The sequence below is a fragment of the Dendrobium catenatum genome, unplaced genomic scaffold (genome assembly GCF_001605985.2).
Source record: "Dendrobium catenatum unplaced genomic scaffold, ASM160598v2 fragScaff_scaffold_101, whole genome shotgun sequence".
In the NCBI taxonomy this organism is placed as follows: Eukaryota; Viridiplantae; Streptophyta; class Magnoliopsida; order Asparagales; family Orchidaceae; genus Dendrobium; species Dendrobium catenatum.
This window is the reverse complement of record NW_021318563.1, coordinates 12024-23994: the sequence shown is the minus strand read 5'-3', so window position 1 is coordinate 23994 and position 11971 is coordinate 12024. Positions and strand designations below refer to the sequence as shown.

The 11971-nt window shown below is 36.4% G+C and overlaps 1 protein-coding gene and 1 pseudogene across 1 annotated transcript; one reads left to right on the top strand and one right to left on the bottom strand.

The window, feature by feature from the left end:
* The first annotated feature begins 6201 nt into the window (after positions 1–6201).
* LOC110097259 (protein RTF1 homolog) lies at positions 6202–7065 on the top strand. Its single transcript, XM_020823531.1, has 2 exons — positions 6202–6328; positions 6413–7065. Exons 1-2 carry the CDS (start codon positions 6202–6204, stop codon positions 7063–7065), a joined length of 780 nt encoding a protein of 259 aa, XP_020679190.1.
* A 928-nt stretch (positions 7066–7993) lies between these two features.
* Positions 7994–11971, bottom strand: part of LOC110097267 — a 5767-nt pseudogene continuing 1789 nt past the window's right edge.

Sequence of the window (11971 nt, the reverse complement as noted above, 5' to 3'; positions counted from 1 at the left end):
TAGTCGGCGGGCGACGGCAATTAGAGGGACTATAGTCAGCAAGCGACGAGGGTTAGAAGGGCCATATTAGGGGGGCAACGATGGTCGAATAAATAGTAGTCGGTTGGTGAAGGTTGTTGAAAGGATTGTAATCGGTGAGTGACGTTGGTCGGGGACCGTAGTTGGCGGGAAACAGAGGTCAGGGGGATTATAGTCAGCAGGCAACGATGGTCCCATTACAGGAAAATCAATGTTTACCGACGGCATTTTCCTGCGGAAAATGATCAATTTCCGGCAGTTTTGTAAATTTCTGATGGCTTTTTGAAGATAAATTTGTCGCCGATAAAACATGCGTAAGAAAAATTTGTGCGGTGGCATTCTCAGGCGGCAAATTTTTCCTACAAAAAATTATGAATTTAAAATATAATTCATAATACTTGAAATGTTCAGTTTTGTCTAAATTTTAATTTTTGATTGAATGAAAAATAAATCTAAAATAATTTGTTGATATACTTGAAATTCATAATTTAGTTCAGTTTTGTCATGTTCCATGTTCATGAAATTCGAGTGATTTCTAAAAACACTGCATTAACCTCCCCACCTACGCCACCACCCTCCATCTCGTCGCCACTACCCGCTATAATTCGCCACCACCTACCATCAACATGGCTGTCTCTACCCGTCGCTTGTTGACAATGCGTATATTAGAAATGCATAGTAAATTTTTTTTTTTGAATATAAATACATAAAACTCTTATTTTCAATAAAATAAATTGAAAATTAATATTTTATAATTTTTAACTCTCAAGATTTATTTGGGATCGATAGCTGTAAATATTATATAATGAAGATTTTGAAAATATTGTCGGAAAAATAGCTTTTCAGAAAGCTATTCTATATATTCTAAGGCTTCGTTTGGGACGGCTTTTTTACTGCTTTCTAAAACGGAGTTTTAATACAAAAATAAAAAAAAATTCAGCCAAGTTGCCATTCTTCCACTGAGCCTTCATCGGACCACCATCTGGGCGTCGACGGTCGTGGAACCACCACGCAGCCATCGACCGTTGTCGGACTTTCACCAAATCATGACTTGAACACTGCCATCCCATTGGTCGTCGCCATACTACCTTCTATCCACTGACTTTTGATTACCTTCTGTCCACCATGTTACTAACCGCTGTCAGACTTTCAATCGATCATTGTCGAACCACCGTCCAGCTGACGACAACCTTCAAACTTCCACCCAGCCTCCAACAGCCATCAGACTTCTACGACAGTCGTCAAACCACCGCTCGACCACTGATCCCTGCTAGACTACCACCGACCATCGATCGACGCTAGACTTTTGCCCGACCGTCATCAAACCACCACCAAACCGTAAAACACTACCTCTTGGCTCTCGATTATTGCAGGACTTTAGCCTGGCCATCACAAGACCATCATCTAACAGCCAACCATCGCCTGACCGCTGACCTCCACCACCTACCAATTATCCCTCAGACCATTGACGCTCCCTGACTATGGTCCTTCGGACCATAATCGTTGATCGACTATGGTACTTTTGACCATCATTGCCCATTGACTACAGTACCTCCGACATCGATCGCATGCCGATAATGGTTCTTCTAACACAGCCGCCCGCTGACTAAGGTTCCTCCAATCACAGTTGCCCGTAGACTACGATCCCTCTGACCTCCGTTACTCATCGACTACGGTCCCTCTGACCTTCGTCTCCTGTTTTTCTCCCACCGACTACGATCCCTTCGACCACCATTGTCGATCGATTACGATCCCTTCGACCTCCATCTCCCACTAACTATGGTTCCTCTGACCATTGTTATCCGCCGATTACAGCCCCTTTAATCACCGTCTCCCACCGACTACGGCTCCTCCTACCACCATCACCCCCAACTATGGTCCCTTCGACCTCTGTTGCCCGACGACTACGATCCCTCCGACCTCCGTCGCCCACTGATTAGGGTTCCTTTAATCACTGTCGTTTGCCGACTATGGTCCCTCCGACCTACGTCACCTGCCAACTACAATCCGGCCCCTTAGACCTCTGTCGCTTGTCGACTGTTATTCCTTTGACAACCATCACCCGTTAGTTACAGTCCCACCGACCAACATCGCCCGCCGACTACGCCCCCTCCGACCAACGTCATTGCCGACTATGCCCCCTCCTACCAACGTTGCTCGCCAACTATGATCCTTTCGAACATCGTTGCCTACCGACTAAGTACCCTCCAACCTCCCGTCGACCGATAATTTGGGTCCCTCTTACCACTGTTGCCCATCTACTATGATCCTTGTGAACTATGTCACTTGCCAATTACAGTCCCTCAGAGACCATCGCCCGTCGACTATGATCCCTACAACCAACATCGCCTGTCAACTATGGTCCCTTTGACCAACATCGTTAGCAGACTACGGTCCCTCCAACCAACGTAGACCACCGGTTACGATCTTTCTAATCACTGTTGCTCGCCGACTACGATTCCAACTATCTCCATCGTCCGCTGACTAAGGTCCTTACGACCACATTCATCTTGCCAACCAAATGAACAGGTCAAATTTCTCTTGAGAATGTCTCCCTTATCATTGGAATCTTTCAACCACCACTAGGTAATGCGCTTTATATGATGTATATTTACTACATCATGCCAAGGCTTCCCCCCCCGGTGAAAGGGCTTCATTTGAAATTTTCCACGTAAAAATTATGGTCTCTTATGAATCTCACATCCCTCTGTCTTATTTGTATGTGTGTTGGATCTTCGTACAAAGCTTGGATGCTAAATCATATATCTCTCGATCGCCGCAAATATTCTTGCCCGCAACAAATATTATTTTCTTGTAATAGAATTGTATTAGGAATAAATAATATAAATTTCTTAATAAATTAAAATTTTAAATTAATATTTAATTTAGGTAGTACTTACTTGTTGGCTAATATGATAAACTATTGCAGTAGTTTATTGGCTTCTATCTTCCTATTTCTTCTTTTTTTGCATATTTAAAATAAAATATTTCATGAAAAATATAAAAATATTGAAATGATAATGAATTATATTCTTATAAGTGAAAATTGTTATATTATTTTCTTTTAATAAATTCAGTGTTTATATCTTCCTATATATCTTTTCTAATATTTAAATTTTATCAAATATGTCATTTATTTATTTTCTTAAAAAATGTCTGAAAATATATATATCTTGAGGCATTTAATTCAAGGCAAAGGCTTTGTTTGGGACTGAGTTCATATTGCCTTCTAAAATAAATTTTTATTATAAAAAAATGTTAATTCAAGAAATTTTTTATTAAAAAGTTGCTTTTAAAAACAATAAGAAAGCAGTCCCAAACAAAGCCCAAGGTTTCATCTGGAACGGCTTCTTTATTACTTCTTAAAATAACTTTCTAGTACAAAAGTTAAAATTTTTGTGTGCTAAAACTGTTTTAAGTAGTAAGAAAGCCATCTAAACTTCTGTTTTTTTGGGACGACTTTCTTAGTGCTTCTTAAAACGACTTTTTAGAACAAAAATGTAAATTTAGTACTAAAAAGATGTTTTAAGAAGCTGAAAAAAAGTCGTCACAAACGAAACTTTAGTTTACATCTGCAACTCTGTCTAATTATTCAAGTTACCGTGTGCGCTATAAAAAGTAAAACCTAGAACAATATGACCCATTTATTAAGCCGGGCATGTTTGGGTCGATTAGATTCTGATCGGATCAGAAACCGACTCGTTAACCTATTTTGACAATCCTATTTGAAAATGAAATCTTTAATTAGAAAATATTTAATCAATATAAGTAGCACTAAATTAGTAAATTCATCCATTCCACTAGTTGAATCCAGATTTTTTTCCACTATAAACAGAATTATGTTACACAAAACCGCTCTCCCATCAGACCAGTTCTAACTACTAATCCATAAATAGTTACAGAGCATCCTCAAATCCATTCATCAGGATTTGTCTCTTCCCACTGTTGCCAGTTCCGCCCTCCGACGAGCTCAACGGCTGTTTTCGACGCTTCTGCGGTGACCGTATGCGTATACTGATGATTCTTGAAGGCTACATTTACACAGTTCTGCAAGTCCTGAAATTGGGCTTTTGGCTTCCGATAATTCCTTACGACGTCTTCTCGCCTCCGCCGCCACTGATCGCCGGTATGGTTGAGTTACCTCCTTTGCCGCATTTGTCTTCTTCAAATATCTCTGATCCGTTAATCGAGTTCGATTCGGTTAGATTCTGGCAATTTGATTTGGTTAGAATTATTCAATGAAAATCTGTTGACAATGTTGTTTGATTTCTTGGTTTAGGATCTAAATGGCTCATAATTCAAAGAAATATTCAAGCGCTAACTCTAAATTCCAGATTTTTTTAGGGACCATTTGATTTGCTGAAAAGAAGAAAGAGTTAAAAGAAATGTAACGTAAAAGAAAAATTGATTGTTTGATTTGATGAAAAAAAAGGATTATATTGTATGATTCCAGTGAACACATTATTCATTTTATCATTCCTTTTGATGTATCGTAAACTCACTCAGTTTTGACCAAATTCCTTTTCACGGCAAGCCAATCATATTATGTACGCCCGTCATCGCCGCCACTATCAATCACCGGTCATCGCCACCATCTGCCATGCACAAATGACCACCGTTGCCGATCGTCACCATCGTCGGCCACCTCAATTGTTTTGATTTAAACAACCCAATATGAATAATAAAGAAAATTCAAACAAAAACAAAAAATTTTCATGAAAACAATTTTTTTCATTCTGAATCTGAAGTATTCATACTTTAATTTCCCAATTAATTATTTTATATGAGTATGTAGATGCTACAAATTTAGATTTAGAAAGTGAAGGCATTATAAATATTATCCATCTCAGCACTGAATCAATAGATGTATATTTTTCCTAAAATGATACCAAATTCTATCTAAATATACATTCCAATATTGCTATTATATTAGGAGTGTAATCAATCATATCCATTAGACTGCCAAAAAAAATGTGATTTGCATATGGTTGTTCTAAATTATGCACTTATTTTCATTTAATTGTACTTTTTCTGCAATTCATCTTCAAAGATTTTTATAATTTTTACATAAAATGGCGATGTATTTAGATCTGTGTTTCAGTTGTTAACTTTATGAATATCTGAGAATACAACTGTGCTGAACTTTTAAGATGAAGCTTTTGAATTCCTGATCTTCAAAGAGGAAGCTTTTTAAGTCATGGCAGATTTGGATAGTTTGCTGCTTGAGGCTGCCGGTCGAACCAGCTCACCAACAAGGAAGAACCAAAGCAATGCCCATTCAAGATGGCGAGGAGAAGCTTCTGGTAGTGGATCCAATGAAGATGGTTCTGATAACTCAATTTTTAATAAGTGGAAACACTCTGGATAAAGATTCTCTCTGAAGAATAGTGTTGGAGACCCTCCAGAGAAAGGCAAGATGAGAAACTGGGAGAATGACAAAGATAAAAGGTTTAATGGTGATGAATATGATAGTGCACTATCTATTGAAAGTGATTTGTACAAAAATGAAGCATATAAGGAAGAGATGAGTAAGCTCTCAGAGCTAAATCGAGAGTTGATTCTTGCAACCAGGAGTGAAAAAATGGATGATTACCGCTTGAAGAAGAGAGGAACAGACTCATCAACTAAGGTGGAGAATTCTGAAAAAGAGTTCCCTCCACCTTTTCCTTCTCATGGCCATTCTTCTATCAGAACAGACAAACCTGCTGCAAAAATCAATGCATTAAACGAGCTACGAGCTAAGAGGACGAGGCAGCAAGAACCAAATTCTTACCGCAAGTATTCACTTGTAATCACTGTTCCTAAATTTGATTCAAGTGACAATAGTGATGATGGAAAAGAAGACAAATTATCTGAAGATAACGACATTGATGATAATTTAGATGATTTAATGGCATCTAAGTTGAGACCAATTAGGCATGAAGATGTAAAAGAAATAACCATTCGTAGATCAAAGCTGGCTAAATGGCATATGGAACCTTTCTTTGATAAAATAGTTGCAGGATATTTTGTTAGAGTTGGTATTGGGATGACTCGCAAAGGTCCAAAATACAGGCTTTGTGTAGTCAATAATGTCGATGCAACTAACCAAAATCGACAGTATGAATTCGAAGGTCGAACAACTTGTAAATGGTTGAACTGTATATGGGCAGCGAAGCATCAGCAGCCAGATGACAAATGATTATGGTTTCTAACTCTCCACCAACAGAGGAGGAATTCAAGGAATGGCTAAGAGAAATGGAACGTAATGGAAGACATATTCCTTGCCTACAAGAAATTGATGCGAAGAAAGAAGAAATTAAAAAGACTGGCACTTTTGTATATTCACCGAGAACTGTGAAGAAGATGATATAGATAAATAAATCATCTTCTTCAAGGCCAATCAATGTTGCAGTCGAAAAGATCCGTTTGAAGGCTTCCATTGAAACTGCAGAGAGTGCTGGGAAAGAAAGTAAGGCAAGTAGGTTGCGTGCGAAGCTGAAGGAGTTGGAGGATTTGTCTAGACAAATTAATCCAGCTGATGCAAGGTCTTTCAGATTGTTGGAAATGAACCGTAAAAATAGAGCAGAGAATTATAAAAAAGCATCAGAAATGAAGCCAGTTGATACAAACTTAAAGTTTGGTGAAGAAGGTTATGATCCTTCCGCCAGAAAATGGACTAAGCCTCTTCTTCAGTGTGTGGTTTATAGTAATAAAGAAACCACAAATGTTGATCATGATACTAACAAGCCTGAAGAAGCTGGCAAAGCAGCCCTTGTGGCAGCCATGGAGGAGGCTAAAGATGAAGGAAAATTGATTGACACCAGACCTCCAGTTGATCATGGTGAAGAACTAATTGCTCTGCATAATTTTGACTTGCCGATTTCATTGGCAGCTCTGAACAAATATCAAGGAGCTGAGGGTGTTCAACGTGGCTTCATGGAAAGAAAGCGGAAGATAGAAGCAACCATTGGGCATGCAGTGCCTGACGAATATGAAAAAAGTAAAGGATTCACACTCAGCATCAGTGACTACAAGAGACGCAAAGGTTTCATTTTGGGTACTTAATCTGGTAGTTGAGCTATGCAGGTTCATTCCATTCAGCTTTAGTCAAAATTTATTTCTTTATTATTATCTTTTTTACGGTAGATTTTAGTCTAAATAGGGAAAATAACATAGAAATTTCCTCACAATGCTACTCTATGTTAACTTCAGGTGCTAATTTATAGTTTTTTTTAATGTTTTTGTGCTAAATAATGATAGATTATGTATTTGCATATGGGAAATTTTTTTTAGCATGGATGTTTTTTATTAAGGCTTCGTTTGAGACAGCTTTTGTACTACTTTCTAAATAAATTTCTAGTATAAAATTTTCTAATATAAGAAAATTTTGTACTTCAGAGTTGTTTTAGAAAGTAAAAGTTTGTCCCAAACGAGTCTTTGAATTTGTCTTGAGATGAGTATAATATATGAAAAGACAATCAAAATATGTAGTACATTGATTTAAAAGCAAATTTAGCTGCTTTGAGATGCATCGTGAAGAAAAATTTGATTATAATTTCTTTTTTTGATTTTTTTTTCATTTTGTGTGTCATTATCTATGAAATGATAGTGTCAAAAATATCAATATAAATCTCAATATTATAATATATATGTTGACATATAATTTAATAAATTTATATGTATATTAAAATGTTTATACTAGAAAAACATTTTAGGCAGCAGTACGGAAGCTGTCCCAAACCAAGCCTTAGTAAAAAATATCCATATTACAAAATTTTCCCATATTTAAATACATAATCTATCATTATTTAGCACAAAATCATTAAAAAAAACTATAAATTAGCACCTGAACTGAACATGGAGTGGCATTGTAAGGAAATTTCAAAGCTATTTTCACTATTTACAATAAAATCTATCATAAAAAAGATAATAATAAATAAATAAATTTTGACCAAAGCTGAATGGAATGAACCTGCATAGCTTAACTACCAGTCTAAGTACCCAAAATGAAACCTTTGCGTCTCTTGTAGTCACTGATGCTGAGTGTGAATCATTTTCTTTTTCCATACTTGTCAGGCACTGCATAATGCCCAATGGTTGCTTCTATCTTTCGCTTCCTCTCCATGAAGCCTCGTTGAACGCCCTCAGCTCCTCAATATTTGTTCAGAGCAGCCAACGAAATCAACAAGTCAAAATTATGCAGAGCCATTAGTTCTTCACCATGATCAACCGGAGGTCTAGTGTCAATCAGTTTCCCTTCCCTTTAGCCTCCTCCATGGCTGCCGCAAGGTCTGCTTTGCCAGCTTCTTCAGGCTTCTTAGTATCATGATCAACATTTGTGGTTTCTTTATTACTATAAACCACACACTGAAGAAGAGGCTTAGTCCATTTTCTGGCGGAAGGATCATAACCTTCTTCACCAAACTTTAAGTTGGTATCAACTGACTTCATTTCTGATGCTTTTTAATAATTCTCTGCTCTATTTTTGCGATTCATCTCCAACAATCTGAAAGACCTTGCATCAGCTGGCTTAATTTGTCTAGACAAATCCTCCAACTCCTTCAGCTTTGCACGCAACCTATCTGCCTCACTTTCTTTCCCAGCACTCTCTGCAGTTTCAATGGAAGCCTTCAAACGGATCTTTTCGACTGCAACATTAATTGGCCTTGAAGAAGATGATTTATTTACCTCTATCATCTTCATCGCAGTTCTCAGTGAATATACAAAAGTGCCAGTCTTTTTAATTTCTTCTTTCTTCGCATCAATTTCTTGTAGGCAAGGAATCTGCCTTCCATTACGTTCCATTTCTCTCAGCCATTCCTTGAAATCCTCCTCTGTTGGTGGAGAGTTAGAAACCATAATCATTTGTCATCTGGCTACTGATGCTTCGCTGCCCCATATACAGTTCAGCCATTTGCAAGTGGTTCGACCTTCGAATTCATACTGTCGATTTTGGTTAGTTGCATCGACATTATTGACTACACAAAGCCTGTATTTTTGACCGTTGCGAGTCATCCCAATACCAACTCTAACAAAACATCCTGCAACTATTTTCTCAAAGAAAGGTTCCATATGCCATTTAGCCAGCTTTGATCTACGAATGGTTATTTCTTTTACATCTTCATACCTGATTGGTCTCGACTTAGATGCCATTAAAGAGTTATCAGAACCATCTTCATTAGATCCACTACCAGAAGCTTCTCCTCGCCATCTTGAATGGGCATGGGTTTGGTTTTTCCTTGTCGGTGTGCTGGTCCGACCGGCAGCCTCAAGCAGCAAACTATCCAAATCTGTCATGACTTCAAAAGCTTCCTCTTTGAAGATCTGGAATTCAAAAGCTTCCTCTTTGAAGATCTGGAATTCAAAAGCTTCCTCTTAAAAGTTCAACACAATTGTATTCTCAGATATTCAAAAAGTTAACAACTGAAGCACCGATCTAAGTACATCGTCATTTTTTGTAAAAACTATAAAAATCTTTGAAGATGAATTGCAGAAAAGGTACAATTAAATGTAAATAACTGCATAATTTAGAACAACCATATGCAAATCACTTTTTTTTTGCAGTCTAATGGATATGATTGATTACACTCCTAATATAATAGCAATATTGGAATGTATATTTAGATAGAATTTGGTATCATTTTAGGAAAAATATACACTTATTGATTCAGTGCTGAGATGGATAATAATAATAATGCCTTCACTTTCTAAATCTAAATTCGTAGCATCTACATGCTCGTATAAAATAATTAATTAGTAAATTAAAGTATATCAATTATAATAATGTAATTAGGTGGAATATTTCAGATTCAGAATGAAAAAAATTATTTTCATGAAAATTTTTTATTTTTGTATGAAATTTCTTAATTATTCATATTGGGGTTGTTTAAAGCAAAACAATAATATAGGTGGATGGCGATGGTGACGATAGGCAACGGTGGTCATTTGTGCATGGCAGATGGTGGCGGTGACAGGTGATTGGTAGTGGCGGCAATGACGTGCGGACATAATGTGATTGGCTTGCCGTGAAAAGGAATTTGGTCAAAACTGGGTGAGTTTACGATACATCAAAGGAATCATAACATGAAAAATGTGTTCACTGGAATCATACAATATAGTCCTTTTTTTCATCAAATCAAACAATCATTTTTTCTTTTATGTTACATTTCTTTTTACTCTTTCTTCTTTTCAGCAAATAAAATGGCCCATAAAAAATCTGGAATTTAGAGTTAGCGCTTGAATATTTCTTTGAATTATGAGCCATTTAGATCCTAAACCAAGAAATCAAACAACATTGTCAACATATTTTCATTGAATAATTCTAACCGAATCAAATTGCCAGAATCTAACCGAATCAAACTCGATTAACAGATCAGAGATATTTGAAGAAGACAAATGCGGCAAAGGAGGTAACTCAACCATACCGGTGATTAGTGACGGTGGAGGCGAGAAGACGTCGTAAGGGATTATCGGAAGCCAAAAGCGCAATTTCAGGAGTTGCAGAACTGTGTAAATATAGCCTTCAAGAATCGTCAGTATACACATACGGTCACCGGAGAAGCGTCGAAAACAGCCGTTGAGCTTGTCGGAGGGCGGCACCGGCGACAGTGAGAAGAGACAAATCCTGATGAATGGATTTGAGGATGCTCTGTAACTATTTATAGAGGTTTTTTTTTTTTGGACGATAAGTAGTTGGAATCGGTCTGATGGGAGAGCAGTTTTGTGTAACAGAATTCTGTTTATAGTGGAAAAAAATCCGGATTCAACTAGTGGAATGGGTTAATTTACTAATTTAGTGCTACTTATATTGATTAAATATTTACTAATTAAAGATTTTATTTTCAAATAGGATTGTCAAAATAGGTTAACGAGTTGGTTTCTGATCCGATCAGAATCCAATCGACCCAAACATGACCCGCTTAATAAATGGGTCCAAAATTTGGATTCGAACCAATGATAAGATCTCCTTCAGATCATATTCGAATCTTCTTCGATGTTCGATCAGACCTTCAAATTATGAGCAATTCTTACTTGAACCTTAGTCAAATAGGGTTCTAAATTTGATCTAACGTTTTTCGAACATTGTTCGAATCTTACTAAAATTTTTGAATAAGGTTGGAATAAGATTTATTCAACATTTGAAAAATGCAATGTGAGATGTCATATTGTTCTAGGTTTTGGTTTTTATTGCGCACATGGTAACTTGAATAATTAGACAGAGTTGGAGATGTAAACTAAGGCTTTGTTTGCGACGATTTTTTTCCTGCTTCTTAAAGCAGCTTTTTACTACTAAATTTAAATTTTCGTACTAAAAAGTCGCTTTAAAAAGCAATAAGAAAGCCTTCCCAAACAAAGCAGAAATCTGGGACGGCTTTCTTACTACTTCTTAAAGCAGTTTTAGAGTACCAAAATTTTAATTTATGTACTATAAAGTTATTTTAAGAAACAATAAAGAATCAGTTCCAAATGAAACCTTAAGCTTTGTTTGGGATTGTTTTCTTACTATTTTTAAAAGCAACTTTTTAATAAAAAATTTCTTAAATTAAATTTTTTTTATAATAAAAAATTATTTTAGAAGCAATACGAATAGAGTACCAAATTTTAATTTTTGTACTATAAAGTTATTTTAAGAACAATAAAGAATCAGTTCCAAATGAAACCTTAGGCTTTGTTTGAGATTGTTTTCTTACTATTTTTAAAAGCAACTTTTTAATAAAAAATTTCTTAAATTAAAATTTTTTATAATAAAAAATTATTTTAGAAGCAATACGAACTCAGTCTCAAACAAAGCCTTTGCCTTGAATTTTGCCGAAGACTGATCTTACATGAACGGCAATCACCAGAGGCTGATCATACAGTAGGAAGAGGAAGTGTTGAAAAACTACCAGCTCAAAAGTTTGTGTGATTGACTGCTTGATGTTCCCTTTGCATTTTGATTCAAGATATATATTTTTTCAGACATATTTTTTAC

Excerpts from the sequence above, each read along its gene's own strand:
- LOC110097259 (XM_020823531.1), top strand. The coding sequence starts at position 6,202 with ATGGTTTCTAACTCTCCACCAACAGAGGAGGAATTCAAGGAATGGCTA. Across the intron at positions 6,329-6,412 it reads AGAAGAAATTAAAAAGACTG|TCGAAAAGATCCGTTTGAAG; the intron begins GCACTTTTGTAT and ends TCAATGTTGCAG.